General features: G+C 45.8%; 1 protein-coding gene across 1 annotated transcript in view; it reads left to right on the top strand.

Moving 5' to 3' along the window:
• Positions 1-19,040, top strand: part of myo18ab (myosin XVIIIA b) — a gene marked incomplete at its 5' end in the record, with an annotated part of 190,909 nt that overhangs the window by 113,277 nt on the left and 58,592 nt on the right. The window contains 3 exon segments of the mRNA XM_080006919.1: positions 16,367-16,510; positions 17,656-17,745; positions 18,328-18,447. Of these exon segments, the coding sequence (XP_079863045.1) occupies positions 16,367-16,510; positions 17,656-17,745; positions 18,328-18,447 (354 nt within the window).

The raw sequence follows: 19,040 nt of genomic DNA, 5'->3' as shown, positions 1-19,040 counted from the left end.
GGACGCAAATCCGACTGAAATTAGGTTTTGTGCCTAAAATTTGTGAGGGGACTCCCCTTGGAACTCCGAAAGCATCTACAGTATGTAGACACCGGGGGTGTCCTCGAACCATTGGACAGTATGTTTACGGCAGGTGCTCTGTGGTTCAGCGCACATAGTCAAGAGAGTGTCCAGATCTGCTGAAAGAATTACTGGAGTGTGCTGTACTATAGCAACTTGTAGGCAAATGCCAGTCCGATTAGTGGGCGGGAAGGTATTTTTTTATTCAGATTTGCTCATTGATTGCTGTTCTCGTTTAGATGTATCAGCGCTAAATAGCGTGGGTGTGTTTACTCAGCTTCGGATGTAGATTCTCTCTGAGTAATGTCCTCCACTGCCTCTCTCAGGTTGCTTTGGATGTTGGTGATGGATGGGTTGGGTTCTGGATCAGACGTGCAGTGGGTGATGTGGAACCAGACGTTTTCGTTTTTTCTTCTTTTTTTCTGTGAGCTTTCACAGCTGTGGGAGCAAGCAGAGTTATCTGAAAGAGAACCTGTCTCCGGGGCTCATCCCACTTTCTTTTGTGTACGTTCAGGGACACCCAGTTGCTGGCCTGAGGTGAAGATCGGGCATGCACTGGTCTGTCGTCGTGGATTACCGTTGGTTTAGCCTGTCGGAAGATGGTTACAGCATAGGTGGAGGGCAGAGGGATGTTTTGCAGTTAATCAGTTTATTTTGAGATTGCTGAAGGGAGGGTCCCTTGTGGGGCCCTCTCAGGTATGTGGGGCTCAGTGTTGGGGCCGTCTCAGGCTTTGAATACTCCATGGTAGATCCAAATGTCTTGTTCGTAGACATCTGCTCGGGTTCTGGGGGGGGGTGTAAGTCTTCAGCATTGGGAGGATTTTTGTTACAGTAACTTCCTCCTTCTTTTGGCTGCTCCCGTTTGGGTCGCCACAGTGGATCATCTGCCTCCAATACCTTCTGTTCTGCGTATCTTCCTCCCTTACACCAACTGCCTGCATGTCCTCCCTCACCATATCCATAAACAGTCTCTTTGGCCTTCCTCTTTTCCTCTTGCCTGGCAGCTCCATCCTCAGCATCCTTCTCCCAATGTAACTCTCATCTCTCCTACACCCGTGTCCAAACCATCTCAATCTCGCCTCTATCACTTTTTAACCAAACTGTCCAACCTGAACTGTCCCTCTAATGTACACATTCTTCAACCTGTCCATCCTTGTCACTCCCAATGAAAATCTCAACACCCTCAACTCTGCCACCTCCAGTTCAGCCACCTGCTTTTTTGTAAGTGCCACCACCTCTAAGCCGTACAACATAGCCGGTCTCACTACGGTCCTGTAGACCTTCCCCTTCACTCTCTCTGGAACCCTTCTGTCACAGATCACTCCGGAGGACACTTCTCCACCTACTCCACACTGCCTATACTCTCTTGTTCACCTCTCTCCCACACTCTCCACTGCTTTGGAAGGTCGACCCGAAGTACTTGAACTCATCCGCCTTCTCCACCTCTACTCTTTGAATTCTCAGCTTTTCTCCCCCCTCCCTCCCATTAAGGTACATGTATTCTGTCTTACTCTTGCTGACTTTCATTCATCTTCTCTCTAATGCATGTCTCCACTTCTCCAGGCTCTCCTCAACCTGCTCCCTGCTCTCGCTACAGATCACCAGGTCATCCACGAACATCATAGTCCACTGAGACTCCTGCCTGATTTCATCTGTTAACCTGTCCATCACCATTGCAATCAAGAAAGGGCTCAGAGCTGATACTTGATGCAAACCCACCTCCACTTTGAATGCCTTTGTCACGCCTACTGCACACCTTACTACTGTCTGACTGCCCTCATACATATCCTGTACCACTCTTACGTGCTTCTCTGCCACCCCCGACTTCCTCATGCAATACCACACTTCCTCTCTCGTATCATCATATGCTTTCTCTAAATTCACAAGGACTCAGTGCAGCTCCCTCTGGCCTCCTTGTACTTTTCCTGCTGTACAGCTTGTCCCAGCTTGGTCCCTTTGTTTTGCCAATCGGTACACGTCCTTTTCTCCTTCCTTCCTGTCCAACCTCTCATACAACTGGTCATATGTGTTTTCCTTTGCCTTTTCCACTTCTCTCGTCGCCTTGCGCCGCATCAGCTTGTACTCCTGTCTACTTTCTTCATCTCTCTGACTATCCTATTTCTTCTTCGCCAACCTCTTCTGCTCTATGCTCTCCTGTACTTCCTCATTCCACCACCAAGAGTCCTTGTCTTCCTTCCTCTTCCCGCACGATACACTGAGTACCTTCTTGGCCGTCTCCCTCACTTCTGCAGTTGTTTCCCAGTCATCTGGTAACCGTTCATTCCCACCTATTGTCTGCCTTACCTCTTCTCTAAATTGCATGCAACACTCCTTTTTTAACTTTCAACCGATGCTGCCTAGCAACACACTACCTTACCACCACTTTGCAGTCACTAATCTCTTTCAGATTGCACCTCCTGCATAAGATGTATGTAGATGTATGTCATCCTGTGTTCCTCCCTCTTCTTGAAATACGTATTCACAACAGCCAACTCTATCCTTTTGGCAAAATCCACCACAATCTGTCCTTCCATATTCCTCTCCTTAACACCATACCTACCCATCACCTTCTCGTCATCTATGTCTCTGATCCCTTCACCAACATGCCCATTGAGATCTGCTCCAACGACCACTCTCTCTCCCTTGGGGACGCTCTCCAGCACTACATCCAACTCACTAAAGAATTCTTCCTCTCTTCCATCTCACACCCAACTTGGGGAGCATATGCACTGACCACATTCATTATCACCCCATCAATTTCCAGCGTCATGCTCATCACTCTGTCTGACATTCTTGTCACCTCCAAGACACTCTTGACATATTCTTCCTTCAAGACTACCCCGAACCCATTTCTCCTTCCATCCACCCCATTGTAGAACAGTTTGTACCCGGCTCCGATACTCCTGGCCTTACTCTCCTTCCACCTGGTCACATAGTACATCTACCTTCCTTCTCTCCATCATGTCAGCCAGCTCTCTCTCTCTTTACCCTTCATAGTGCCAACGTTCAAAGTTCTTACTCTCAACTTTACTCTCCTACCCTTCTTCCTCTCCTGCGGTCTCCGGACACGCCTTCCCCCTCTTCTTCTTCTTCGGCCGACAGTAGCACAATTTCCACTAGCACCCTGTTGGCTAACAGCACCAGTGGCGGTCGTTGTTAACCCGGGCCTTGACCGATCCGGTATGGAAATCAGATTAGTTGTCCGCAAGTTTGATTTTGCATGGTTTTTACGCTGGATGCCCTCTCTGACGCAACCCTCTCTATTCCTCCGGGCTTGGGACTGGCAATGATAATACACTGGCTTATGCACCCCCAGTGGCTAGATTGTTACAGTAACTTTAGTGGTCTTAAAATATGAATGTATAACAACTTATCCACAATGGCATTTCATTCAAAATTGAATTTATTAAATATCAAATTTGATGTAAAAAAAATAATACTATACTATTACACACTCACAAAATCCAATCTATTTGGTTAACCACAATTTTAAACAATTTACCAGCAGCACATTTTTAAATGCCACAACATCAAGCAAACAAAACAAACGAAAAAATAATAAAACTAAAAATACAAAAAATATAAATCAAATAACAATCCAATAAACCAACAAGAGAAATGACAGACCCTATCAAAAAATAAACAAATACTTTGTCAAACTTATTTTGTTCAATCGCATCTTAACCCATAACCAACGGCTTGAGCTGTCCTAATACTTATTGTCCAGAGGGGTTATCAACACAAGGTAACGCTCAGCTTCAACTACTGGTAACTTTTTCTACTTTTTTCCAAACTATTTTTCAAATTCTATCCAAGGTCTTGATATATAAAAAAATCAACTTTTTAAATAACAGTGATTCCAGAACAATTCTAAATAATAGTTAAACCTTTTACTTGGCTGCATATCTATCAATTGTCGCTGCCCGTCTTGGTATTTAATCTTTTATATTCATGTTTATTAGGGCTGTTGATTGATAAAAAATATAATATATATAATATAATATAATAATATAACATATTAATCGCACAATTTGCTGTGATTAATTGTGAGTAATTGCTTTTTTTTTTTATAGAGACTGAAGTTTGTAATACAATAATTGATATTTAAATGTAAAAGCACAGAATTAATGTCAAATAAACAAAAATAACTATAATTTTATTCAAATACAATTGTTTAAGAGCACAACTATAAACACAGATTCTTAAGAACTAAAGATTTCCAGTAAAACAATAAAGGCCATTAAAATTGACTGTCAGCTTGAGAGAAATCATTCTTATATTTATAACACAAAAAAAACAACCCAGGCCTATATGTCAAAATGCCACTTGCATTTAGAAGGTAATAATATAGTATATGCATAAATGATAATGAAGGTATTAAGCTATTAGTATGTTTTCATCAATCGTTTTAGAATATGTCCATTGCAGATTTTTCTTAATTTAATAATCAAACCACAAATAACTGATAACAAAAGGGGATACAAGAGTGACTGATTGACTGAATAGTCTATTCATGAATAGACTGGCCCAGTTATGTATGGTGCTCTTTTTGTTTAATTCACTTACTTAATTGAGTACAATAAAATACATCTAAAATAAAACACAATGTTTTTATGTGTTTTAAATAACATTTTGGACAATAGCCGATTTTTCAGATTTCCAATTAACACTGCATTACTTTGTTTTCCGAGGTCTTTGAATGCAGCATATCACTCCCTGCTGGGAGCGCGCAGGAGAGAGAGGCTGATCGAATCTCTCTTACGGATAAAATAATAATAATAAAATACTATACTTAAAAACAAAAACATGCTGATGCTTAAGCCTGCTGGAGGGGCAACTTAAGCCTGCAATAAGCTTGGGAAATACCTGGCATTAATTACATAACTTTTTTTAAGACGTTAAATATTTAAAATGAATTACAAAATCAATGCGTTAATTTTGACAGCACTGATATTCATCCAAATTCTATTCCTATTTGTATTTATATCTTAATCTTTACTTTTATTTAATCTTTCCATTTTCATGCCCAGCACAGTAACTGGAGTTGCAGAAAAGTATTTCACATGTTGAACTTGTGATAATGTGTATATGTGACCAACCGCATACTTTAGGGTAACTTGGCGGCTTTCGACTTTTTTTCAGATCATTTGAAAGTGGAGAATCAGAGCTTCCAAACAAGGTGTCACTTGTGCATATCAAGCAAATATTTTTAAAGCTATGACTTGTTAATGACAAGGGTGTGGCAAACCGTGTTTCTGAGATAATCACCTCGAAAGTTTCGCCGAGACTTGTCTTCATTCAGCCAGCTCCCAGAATGCAAATGGGGTAGCCAAAGCCACATGGCTACCTAACATACTGCTGAAGGGGCCAATCACTACTTTGTTCTTGTGTTTTGAGGGAACCATCCATCCATCCATCCATCCATTTTCCTCTGCTTATCCGGGTCTGGGTCGCTGCAAACTGCCCCAGTGCGTGCTGGAGGTCACGGTCTGCTGAAGCCAACAAAACCACATCATCTGCAAAAAGCAGAGATGCAATTCTGAGGTTCCCAGACCGGACACTCTCCTCACCTCGGCTGCACCTGAGATCCTGTCCATGAATATCACAAACAGAATCGGGGACAAGGGGCAACCTTGGCGGAGTCCAACACCCACTGAGAACGCGTTTGACTTTCTGCCGAGAATGCGAACACAGCGCTTACTTTGGTTGTACAAGGCCCGGATACTGCCTCAGTACCCCCCACAGGATCCCCCGAGGGACACTTATGAAAGCCTTCTCCAGGTCCACAAAACACATGTAGACTGGATGGGCAAACTCGCACGACCCCCCCAGCAACCCTGCAAGTGTAAAGAGCTGGTCCACTGTTCCAGGTCCAGGACGGAATCCGCATTGCTCCTTCTGAATCTGAGGTTCGACAATCGGCCGGAGCCTTTCCAGCACCCTGGAGTAAACCTTTCCGGGGAGGCTGAGTAGTGTGATACCCCTATAATTGGAGAACACCCTCCTTTTTAAAAATGGGAACCACCACTCCGGTCTGCCATTCCACAGGTACTGTACCCGACATCCACACGATACTGAAGAGGTGTGTCAACCAAGACAGCCCAACAATGTCCAGAGCCCTCAGCATCTCAGGGCAAATCTCATCCACCCCTGGCGCCTTGCCCCCAAGGAGCTTTTTAACTGCCTCAGAGACCTCTGCCAGGCATATGGACGAGACTTCCCCCAAGTCTTTAGACTCTGCCTCTTCCCCTGAGGACGTATTGGTCGACTTCAGGAGTTCCTCAAAGTGCTTTTTCCACCGCCTGACAATTTCCCCAGCCCAGGTCAGCAGTTCCCCTCCCCGGCTGAACACAGCCTGAGCCAAGCCCTGCTTTCCCTTTCTGAGTCACCGAACAGTTTGCCAGAACTTCCTTGAGTTCAACCGAAAGTCCTTTTCCATAGCCTCCCCGAACTCCTCCCACACCGGGGTTTTTACTTCAGTGACCGCCGAGGCCGCAGCCCTTCTAGCCTGCCGATACCTGTCTGCTGCCTCGGGAGACCTCTGGGCCAGCCAAGCCCAAAAGGCCTCCTTCTTCAGCTTGACAGCTTCCTTCACCGCTGGTGTCCACCAACGGGTTCTTGGGTTACCGCCACGACAGGCACCGACTGCCTTCCGACCACAGCTCCTAGCAGCCATCTCTGCAATGGAGGTTTTGAATATGACCCACTCAGATTCCATGTCCCCAACCTCCCCTGGGATGCGCGAAAAATTCTTCCGGAGGTGGGGATTGAAAACCTTGCGGACAGGGGCATCAACCAGGCGTTCCCAGTTCACCCTCACTACACGTTTGGGTTTACCAGGTCTGTCTGGCAGCCTCCTCCGCCATCTGATTCAACTCACCACCAGGTGGTGATCAGCTGACAGGTCTGCTCCTCTCATCACTCGAGTGTCCAAGACATACATACATACATACAGCCGCAGAGAGAGTGTATGTGTTCTAAGCTAATGTGAGTGGGATTAAAATTTTGGCGTGACAGGCAAGATGGCAGCTACCCGCCGCATCCCGACCCACATAGCCTGCAACCCGCCCATCCCGCAAGCCCTCGGTCTCTTGTGTGGTGTAAGTGCTGAGTATGAATTTTGGCACTGGGAGAGATAGGCGAGTCGCGACCGGATCGATCCAGGGGCGCAGCAGGTCAGGGAGCAACCATGCAGACCCCCTCCCCCCGGACCCAACCATGCCCCAGTGCACCCACCTCCGGTACCTGGTGGCAGCCAACCTACAGCGATCAGCCAAGTGCGCAGAGCGTTTGCCATGCGCCTCCACCATGTCGGGCAGCTCCACGCCCCCATCAGGCCCCTGCTCAGCCCCCAGCTGCCAAGCATGCGCACTACAGAACAGAGGGCGGCAGATGGCACCCCCACCCACAGCCTGATCCCCCAGCAACGAGCGCCCCGTGCACCGAGAGCGCCAGAGGGCAGGTACCCCGGTAGCCCGGTGTGATGACAGGAGACCACCCCACACGAAGGAGGCCACATGGTGAGCCCCGTGGCTAGTACAGCCAGCCAGGTTCAGGACTCAGGTTGACAGGGCCAGACGGAACGTGAACCCCGCCCCCATGGGACGCAGAAGGACACACAAGCCGAGCATTCCTGCCTGCAGGGCAGGCGATCCCAGCGGCATGCCGACCCACCGACCACGGGGCCGAGACCCAAACCAGCGACCCACACCCCACACCCCCCGCCCCCAACCCGAGCCCCAGAACTCACAACCACAGCCCGAACCAACACACGGACGCCAGCTGTGGGTACTCCCCGGGAGCACTTCCCGGGAGCACTTCCCGGGTTGGTGGTCATGGCTACTTAACATACTGCTGAATGGGCCAATCACGAACAGCTAAACAACACAACTCATCACACAGGGTAATTGACGTCACAACCATACATAAACTATACGGCAGCAGTTTCCGCATTCCTTCTCACTTCAGCTCTCCGAGGTGACACTCCCTGATCTCCTTCCCTCACATTGCTCGCGGCAGAGCAGACAAACAAAGCAATGTTTCAGTTTTTCTTTTTTGATCTAGTTCACAAACTTCTGTTTACCCTAAGCGCTTTCACCACAACCGTATATTTTACTCAAACTATAGTTCTCCAATTATAATTTTTTATATACCTTTATTAGTCACACAAACAGGGACATTTGTGATTTCTCTCCATCCTCGTAACTGACGTATCTAGGATCAGTGGGCTGCCATATAGACGTTCCCGGGGAGCAGTTAGGGGGTTAAGCGTCTTGCTGAAGGACACATCAGCACGCTACCAGGAGGAACCGGGAATCGAACCAGCAACCAACTTACTAGACGCCCCGCTGTTTAAGAACAACATACACAATCAATCACAGTTTGGTACCATACACATTAATTAATGATAGCTGTACTACACATTTCACTGCTCGGCCTTCGATCACCGACTCCGGAGGGAAACAGATTAAGGCCTCCTAGCCTTTGATTTACACGGATGGCAACGTGGCCCCGCGGTTCAGGTCTTTCATCCACTATACCAATAGCAGTAACAATTCTATCTTTAACACTATCGTCCTTTATAATTGTTGGCCTCTCCTGACCAGAGTTGGATCACAATCCTTTTCTGCTATGTGCCCGTTTTTTATGAATTACTGTCTTTTTTAATTCAATCCACAGTCGTTTTATCGAAAACCCTTTGTCTTGTCATCAATTATGAATTTCAAATTTGGCAATCTGACAAAATTTAGAATTTAGGTTCATACAGGAGGCACGCGATCCCCAAGACGCACACGGTCAACAGCAGTCAAACAGTCAAAGGCTCTGCTCAGCGTTTTTTCCGAGTTTTGTCGTTCGCTCACTAAGTCACAGACCGATAGGTGTCCGAGGATGGCAGCACCTCCTGGCTTAGCTCGCCAGATGATGGCCTGTTATTTACTGCCTATAGGACTGAGGAAAGAACAAACAAAGTCAGTAAAGTTTGTACAGTACTTGTGTAGTTTTATTACAGAAGGTACAACAATGGTGCACTCTGGTCTGATACCAAGGTATTAGTGGTGGTCAACTCCAACAGCAAATGTCCAACCATGAGCTTCACGAACCCTTTCAATCCTGATTCAGAAACCACCACAGCATGGAGCCCGCCCTCATTAAAATCATCAACAACCTCCTCATTGCTGCTGATGCAGGCTACATCAGTATCCTCATCCTCCCTGACCTCTCAGCTGCCTTTGACACAGTCTCCCACACTATCCTGCTCAACTGTCTATCCGGCTACCTTGGCCTCTCTGGTACAGCACTCTCCGGGTTCCAATCCTACCTCACCCACAGAAAGCATTTTGTCTCTATCGGAGACTCCTGCTCCTCCCCTGGCCCACTTGACCAAGGTGTGCCTCAGGGCTCTGTGCTTGGACCTCTCCTCTTCACCTTCACATGCTCCCCCTTGGTCAGATCAAAAGCCACCACAGTCTATGCTTCCATACCTACACGGATGACACCCAGCTATACCTCAGCACAAAACCATCCTCCCGCCTCCCTCCTCAGTCTCCTCTAAACTGCCTCCACGACATCAAAGTCTGGATGTCATCAAACATGTTCAAACTCAACAATAACAAAACTGAACTCATGGTTGTGACTCCCAAGGCACTGCTCGGGAAGCTGGAGATCTCGTCTAGGTTGTTGATGGCTGCTCCATTTTCCCATCCCCCAAAGTACGCAACCTAGGCATCATCTTCGATTCATCCCTTTCATTCCACTCACACATCAAATCCATAACCAAATCTTCCTTCTTCCACCTCAAGAGCAGACTCCGCCCATCACTGTCAGAGTTCGTTGCTGAAACACTTAATCCACAGTTTCATCACCTCCCGTCTGGGCTACTGCAATGTAGTCCTGTCCAGGGTTCCAAGCAATGCCCTGGACAGGCTCCAGTATGTTCAACTCTACTGCCAGAGTTCTCACCCGCAACAAGCCCTGGCAGCACATCACCCCCACTCTCATCCATCTCCCCTGGCTCCCTGTCAAATCCTGTATCTCCTATAAAACCCTACTTTTAACCTACAAAACCTACCATGACCTCGCCCCGCAGTACCTAACTGACCTCCTCTATGCCCCATTCTGGAAGCTGCGGTCCTCGGACACGGGTCTGCTCTACACCCCCCCGCATGAGGCTTCGAGCCTTCAGTGTGGCAGCCCCCACTCTCTGGAAATCTCTCCCCACTGACATTCAAAATGCTTCATCCCTGGCCACCTTCAATAACCTGCTCAATACCTACCTTTTCAATGAGGCTTACTGCCCCTGACCCTTTCTGGTTTATTTTTCTGTTAGTTATCTTTTTTGATTTATCTACCCTGTCTTGTTTGTTTTTTGTTTTTCCATTCTAAAGTGTCCTTGGGTTTGTGAAAGGCTCTATATAAATCCCAGTTATTATTATCATTATTATTATTATTATTATTATTATTATTATTCTCTCCTTCATCCCTCGCACTGTCTATCTTCTCGACCACTTTGACATTCCAGGATAACAGTTGATTGCGACAGTGTGCCTAGGATTCCTCTGCCAGCCAGGCAGTAGCAAGCCTAATTAAATTGTTAACTTATGAACCCCCCCCCCCCTCCCCTGACTGGGAACAGGTGGGCACAGAGACTGCTGTGTGCAATGTAAAAAGATTGTTTGCACGCATGTGATCTTACTCAATGCTCGTCCCACACTCTGAGGACTGTAGGCCGGTAGGTGCCAGGCATGAAGGACAGTAGAGGTCAGTAAGAGATGGAGGCATCGTTAAGCTGCCTGCACACAACCATATGACCACACAACCAAAGCACTTACCATTACATCACATTCCAGCAACAACCAATGTACGAGTAATTCGAACTTTGACAAAGTGGCAAATGGTAATACTGAAAGTTCAGCCAGGGAGAATGCAACTCTTTACAGAAATATATTTTTTTACAAATCATGACCAAAAATAACCGTGTTTATTGAATTGGGAAAAAAGCATGAATGTGATATATTTCATGCAACAAGTGCACTATTATGATAGCCTATGTTTGGGTTCTGTTCACAGCCAGCGCCCTACGTTTTCTTTGGAACACCTTACTTGATTCTCATCATTCAGACTTTATCACTAATTTATGGCTAGTTTGATTGTGTATGGAGTAGGATATTGAAACTCTTCTTACATACGTTCTTGCTCAATGTAGGGTTTGTTTGGCAAGTTTATGTCCGAACAGTGAACCAGAAGCACAAAGCCAGAAGCAGACATTTTATTGCTATATGAGCATTCTTTCCCAAAGCAGCTTGCGTATATACTTTCCAAATGGAAGCCAGCTACATGGACACAGGAACAGACTACAGATACAATTTGTGTCACAACAATCACGTGTGCCACCAGGGGAGATAGAACTTTGGACCATTGTTACACTCTTTACAAGAACGGATACAAGACCGTGTCACTCCCTGCTTTTGGGAAATCAGATCATGCCGCGATCTCGCTGGTTCCAGTTTACAGGCCTCTGATCGCGCGGGATCTGGTGATGACGAGAGAAGTGAAGCGGTGGACGGACCAATCGGAGGCTGCGCTTCAGGACGCTCTGACTGACGTAGACTGGGACATGTTCCAAACAAGTTCAAGTGACGTCAGCGAGTTTACGGAGGTTGTAGTAAGTTTTGTAACTTCTCAGACCATGTTGCGCCGTCTCCCGGTCCTGCCGCTTCGCACTACTCAACATCCGAAAAGTCAGGCCGTACCTGACCCAATATGCCACTCAACTGCTGGTACAAACCTTGGTGATGTCCCGTCTCGACTACTGCAACGCCCTCTTTACAGGCTTGCCGGCCTGTGCGGTGAAGCCACTACAGATGATACAGAATGCGGCGGCGCGACTGGTGTTCAACCAGCCAAAGAGGGCACATGTCACTCCGCTGCTCATCGAGCTCCACTGGTTACCTGTAGCCGCCCGCATCAAGTTCAAGTCTCTTATGCTGGCCTACAGAGTGATTGCTGGGAATGCTCCCGCCTACTTAAATGCTCTTGTAAGAGCACATGTTGCCCCCCGGATGCTGCGCTCGTCAAATGAGCGTCGCCTGGCTCTGCCGGCCATACAGCCACGGCAATCCAGGCTATTCTCATTTGTAGTTCCACGTTGGTGGAACGAGCTGCCAAAAATGACCAGAGCAGGGACCTCCCTCTCTGTCTTTAAGAAGCACTTGAAGACCCAGCATTTCAGTGAGTACCTCCTGTCCTAACCTACAATTACTTAGCACCACCTATCAATATTTATTGTTACACTAATGTTGTTGTTACACTAATCTCTGACGCAATGTAGCTTGAATGTTATTCTCCCTTGTAAGTCGCTTTGGATAAAAGCGTCTGCTAAATGACTAAATGTAAATGTAAACTACGCTCGCGGATAATGTCGTTCCCACGGTGAAAGTTCGGATATTTCCAAACCAGAAACCATGGGTTGATAAATCCATCCGCTGCGCTCTGAATGCTCGCACGGCCGCTTACAACGACGGTCTTGTATCTGGAAATCTGCGGAGGGCGGTGAGGGACGCCAAACGGACGTACAGAGAGACTGTGGAGCTACAGATGGAGCGGGGGGACACAAGACGCTTGTGGGAGGGGCTGCGAACAATAACAAACTACAAGAGCAGCTCCTCCCCAGCCACGAGTGTGGACGCCTCCCTAGCCAACCAACTGAACTCCTTTTATGCGCGGTTCGAGTCTGGCAGCAACACCGCTAGCTCGCCGGCTAATTGGAGTTGCACCGCTGGGGATGACCGCGCGCTCTCAGTGTCTGTGCACGAGGTCAGGAGGGTTTTGATGCGGGTGAACACCAAGAAAGCTGCGACCCCAGATGGCATATCTGGGCGAGTACTGAAGACCTGTGCTAACCATCTAGCTCCGGTGTTCACCACAATATTCAACATCTCCCTGGCTGAATCAGTGGTCCCGTCCTGCTTCAAGAGGTCCACCGTCGTTCCTGCCCCGAAGATCGCCTCTCCAACCTGCCTGAATGACTACCGTCCGGTGGCCCTCACCTCGGTGGTCATGAAGTGTTTCGAGAGGCTGATTAAGGATTACATCTGCGCCTCCCTCCCCCGCACCTTGGACCCGTTGCAGTTCGCGTACCGGCAGAACAGATCCACGGATGACGCGGTCTCCCAGGTACTGCACACCACGCTCACGCACCTGGATGGCCAGAAGGGGGCCTATGTGAGAATGCTGTTCATCGATTATAGTTCAGCTTTCAACACCATAGTCCCCACCAGACTGGCTGTCAAGCTGATGGAACTCGGATTGAATGGTCCGCTCTGCACCTGGATCCTGGACTTCCTCACAGGCCGCCCCCAGGTGGTCAAGGTGGGGAAGTACATGTCCAGCTCCCTCACCCTGAATACAGGATCCCCCCAGGGCTGCGTCCTCAGCCCCCTACTGTACTCCCTGTACACACATGACTGTGTGGCCAGGTCCAGCTCCAACACCATCATCAAGTTTGCTGACGACACCGTGGTCGTGGGCCTGATCACCGACTGCGATGAGAAGGCCTACCGCGAGGAGGTGGCTGACCTGTCACTCTGGTGCCAGGACAACAGCCTCCACCTGAACGTCAGCAAAACCAAGGAGCTGATTGTGGACTTTAGGCGTGGATCACAATCGAGGACGCACGCGCCCTTGTGGATTAATGGGACTTCTGTCGATAGGGTGAGCAGCTTCAGATATCCGGGAGTCCACATCACAGAGGACTTAACATGGACTGTACACACAGACACTCTGGTGAGAAAGGCGAGGCAGCGTCTCTACCACCTCAGGTAGCTGAGGAAATTCCGGGTCTCGGTGAGGATCCTCAAGTCCTTCTACTCTGGAGCAGTGGAGAGCATCCTGACAGGCAACATCACTGCCTGGTTTGGGAACTGTACTGCCCAGGACAGGCGGGCCCTGCAGAGGGTGGTGCGTTCAGCTGAACGTACCACTGGAACTACCCTCCCCCCCTTGCAGGAGCTATACACCAGGAGGTGTAGTAGCAGAGCCCGCAGGATCATGAAGGATCCTCATCACCCCAACAACGGACTGTTTCAGCTGCTGCGGTCAGGCAACCGCCTCCGCAGTCACACAGCGAGAACAGAGAGACTGAGACTGAGTTTTTTCCCGCAAGCCATTAGAACTGTCAATGCTGACCTCACCAGGGGTCCTAACTGAGCCATACACTAGGCTCTACTACCTACTGTACTGTATGTCTGGTACTGTACTGGTTGTTCGTGATGGCATATTGCTGCGCCGTACTGTTGTATACTGTGCTGTATTATCCCAAACACCACTTTAATTCACATGCCACTTTAATGCACATATCTGTATATACATAGGCATATTCCTTCTATCTATTCCATTTTATTTCAATTTATTTTTATTGTATTTTATTCTATATATTTTTATCTTATTCTATAAGTATTCAACTTACTGTATTACATTTTAGGAGTCAGTTAGTCGGTCTATTAGAAAGGAATTTTCTACTTTTATTTTTTTTCCTAGGATATATTGTGTGCTATCACCGGGTGCGTTGCATTACATTTCACTGCATATATGTATGAAAGTATGTATATGTATGTGACAAATAAAAATCTTGAATCTCTCTCTTGAATCTTGAACTGTTTGGGAATGAGTGGAAGATTTCAACAGGCTGCAAAAGTGACAGTTATTTAGTGTGCATTAAGAACTGTCCCATTCAGTCCTTTTGATGGCATGTTGATTCGGTGATCAGCACTGTTGCCCGACAGCCAGAAGATCTTGGGCCTTTCTGTGTGTGGAGTTTGCATGTTCTCCATATGTTCACAAATCCTCCAGGAAACCCATTTATGTTAGGGTTTTGAAACTCCTGCCAATGCCCCTGGCAAAGGCATCAAGACCCATCCGACCCATCAAGATCTGGAGTTGGTCCCCTGGCGCTGTTACATGGCAGCCCAATGCTGCTAGATACCTAAGATACAAGGATGCTTTAAATGTAGAGAACTAATGCAGAGAATTACTTACTAATTATGTGTATACAAAAATAATGAAAAGCTGACAAAGCATAATATAAACTTTCCTAGAAGGCTAAATTGGGCTGTGAGAAAATTTAGCCGCATTCCAGCGCAGTTTCTACTTAAAAGTGAAGAAACTTCTTCTGTGAGAACTTTAATCTGTTTTTGGATTGACAGTCGCAGATGCCTGAAATAGTGTTCTGCAGATCTGCTGACTGGCATCGATATACTGGCTGGCATAGATATAGTACATAGGTACATATATAGTTTAAATATTTTAGCTCCCTTTGAACGTGAAAGAATTTGGTGATCTGGTCTGGGCCCTATATCATCCTGTCCCAAAATGAAAGTTGTTTAGTGGTAGAAGGAAATTGATACAGGCCATTTTATGTATTTTTCTCGCCTCAGCCGCTACTTAACAGTGTAACCGCAAAGCTCAAAAGGATTTGTCTGTTGGTTATTGTTATATGCGTGTTTCACTTGGGAACTGTTTTTATGTATATTCATTTTTGTTTCTGTAAGATGAACGTTCTCATCAAAGACTTTAGATGAATTTGGTTTTAACCAGATAAATGAGGTTCATGGTCTTGTCTTTATCCACACAAGCACAACAGATTAAGAAGAATAAGAACCTTACATTAAGACAACTAATGCTTCAATGGTTGTTTAGCATGGGTATTACTTTGTATCAGTCAACTTGTAGAGAACTGGTTGAAGTGATCATTAACATTAATTGTGCTCGCTACGCCTGTCCACTTTTTGAAAAAAAAATTCTTCTGTCCTCGTAGCTAAAACTCGACCTTTCATTTTGCCTCTCTCAAAATATACCATTTATTTAAAAATGAACCAAAAAAAGATTTCTTACATTGACGGTGACTCTGATAGCTTGATCCACAGGGAAAGCCTAGATTAATGATGTGATTTTAAAGAGGAGTCTTAAGTATATTCCACAATGAGATAATGAAGAAAGTATTTTGTCGGCCTTACCTCAATTTACTGTCTGGCTGTTGGCAAGAGCGTCCATTTATAATTGAGTTTATAATTTAAGTCAAACATTCAACAATTGTTATTTGTCTTAAAATTACTTTTAAGCTTCTTTGATAGTGGGCATCAAAGTCTCACCTGTATCATCATTGTTTTTCTCCTGATGCCCAGCGTCTAGCAAATCGACCTCCCTGTCTATCAACAAACCGTTTTATGGAACGGTAAAAATAATGATGTGATATTAATGACCCAGAATAAACACGTCTACAGTCAAATTTTGTTTTGTGTCCCTCTTCCAGATCCAGGTCCTGGCCATTCGCTGCATTCAGAAGAACATAAAGAAGAACCGTGGTGTGAAGGGCTGGCCATGGTGGAAGGTCTTCACCACCGTCAGGCCTCTCATAGAGGTCCAGCTCACTGAAGAACAGATTCGTGGCAAGGACGTGAGTATTGGTCCAAAAATACCCCTAAAATGCATTTGGCATACGTTTGGAGGGGCCCTCACAAATTTTGGTCCGGCCTACATGCTGACCTACATTTTGTCTAATTCTACAAACCCGTATTCAATGAAGTTGGGATGTTGTGTAAAACGTGAATAAAAACAGAATACAATTATTTGCGAATCATTTTCAATCTAAATTCAGTTGAATACACTACAAAGACAAGATATTTAATGTTCAAACTGATAAACTTTATTGTGTTTTTTTTGCAAATATTCACTAATTTAGAATTTGATGCCTGCAACATGTTCCAAAAAAGCTGGGACAGGGGCCTGTTTACCACTGTGTTACATCACCTTTCCTTTTAACAGCTTTGTAGGTGGAATTCTTTCCCATTGTTGCTTGATATACGACTTCAGTTGCACAACAGTCCGGGGTCTCCATTGTCGTATTTTGCGCTTCATAATGCGCCACACATTTTCAATGGGAGACAAGTCTGGACCGCAGGCCGGCCAGTCTTCCAACTTCATTGGAATTGGGGTTTGTAAATAAGTACGTCCAAATCGTGTAAGTAACGGGTGTAGGGTCGAAAGGTTTCTCCATGAATAAACAAACAGAAGATCCAATCAGCCCCTGCCACCACACAATATGTTTTTGGAACTAATTGGATATGATATTAGAAATGGACATGTGAAACCTGTGTATGGTGCAAACTGGTGCTCAAAATCAAAAAACTGGACCGGTTGTTGATCTTCTGGTTTTTGACTTGGTCCAACGAGGATTGGTTGGCGTCTGATAAACAATGATTATTTCCTATTCTATGTTCTGTTGTTTTCATTGACATTTTGTCATTAGGTCTTTACTGCTGGCATTTAGCAGTTGACACAAATGAGGGTGGTGCAAAAGTTTCTACATGGGACCAAAAATATTTTCACACCCAACAAAAGCAAAAGTATTTTCGTAAAAGAAAAAATATTCCACGCGAGGTTACCTGAGAAGACAAAGGGGGAACATTTTCATATATTTTTTCCCATTTGCTGATGAAGTCAATGTATTACATGCAGCTCTGAACATAAAAATAAACCTCCTCCCTCTCTGGCTCTCTCTCTCCAACTGTATTTTTTGTCTTTTTGACTTTTCTCATCCAGGAGGAGATCCAGCAGTTGAAGCAGAAGTTGGAGAAGGTCGAGAAAGAGCGGAACGAGCTGAGGCTCAACAGCGACCACTTCGAGAGCCGGGTCAGGACCACGCATGCGCATGAACACACAGACACACAGAAACACACACACACACACACACACACACACACACACACACACACACTCACTCATATACATAAATGCTGCCTTCACACTGAAACTGACAATGACAATTACTGAGCAGAGGTTATTAATTTGTTATGGATAGTCAGAAACCACATGTGAAAAACTCAGACCATAGATACATTTGAAAATATGACCGGAAGCCACTGTTGCTAAGCACCTGGCAAGCTAGCGTTATCAGAATGTAGTTACTTACTAAGTTAGTAAGCTGTATATACATAATAATGACATTATTCTTGTAAGCATTGGATGTTACCTTATTCACTTTCGTTAAATCTCTTATATAAAGGAATTGTGTGTATTTATTTGCGTGTTCTTTGTGTGATCCACTGTCGGATTCAGAGTTAAGAACTAAAGTGTGGGTGCACAGGTCCGACTGGAGAGCAATGTTCTGGAGCTAAACTGCTTGCCGTCCCGCAGACAGCGGTCACCTTACGCATATTAGCGACCAAGATTGATGATCCATGATTGGTGAGCATGCTCCCTCTGAACCGCCAGATCACAGAGTTGTCGTCGGAGCTCGCCGACGAGCGAAACACAGGGGAGTCGGCCTCTCAGTTGCTGGAGAGTGAGACCTCTGAGAGACTGCGCTTGGAAAAGGACATGAAGGACCTACAGGTAGGCACACTTGAAGGAAACGTGTAAGGCAAGGAACTCAAACTACAGGGCAGGACCCATGAGACAATTTAATGTGGCCCACTATATGGTGATAATTTATTGATTGATCTGGCCGGCCACTATTTTTTTCAAAATCCACTGCTTAATTAATCCACACAAATGTACTTAATGTTTTTAAAATATTAAACAGAACTAAATACAACATAAGAGAGCTTTTTCTAACAGTATTACAAGGCAATTCACAAAAGGTGCAGAACAAAACAAAACCAAAAAAAACAGGCCGGCTTTCCCTTGAAGTTCAACTCCCAAAAAGAAGACAACCTGGCCAGTGGCCCACAGAGCATTTGAGTTTGAGACCACTGGTGTAAGGGGTCAACCATATTGAACTAAAACATCAAGGTATAAAATCAGTGGTTTTGGTACATTTATACAGTAAAACTCAGATAACTGTCAGATTGCCTCACAGTTAGTGCTGTGTTCAGATACTGTATAGAGTTTTTATTCGTTTTCAGCCTTCTTTTGGATATGGGAAGAACAGTTTCTGATGCAAAGGGCACATTGTAGCACTAATAGACCAGTGGTATTTCTTTCTG

This window comes from Zeus faber (genome assembly GCF_960531495.2).
Source record: "Zeus faber genome assembly, chromosome: 9".
NCBI lineage: Eukaryota > Metazoa > Chordata > Actinopteri > Zeiformes > Zeidae > Zeus > Zeus faber.
This window is presented reverse-complemented; position numbering and strand designations above follow the sequence as displayed.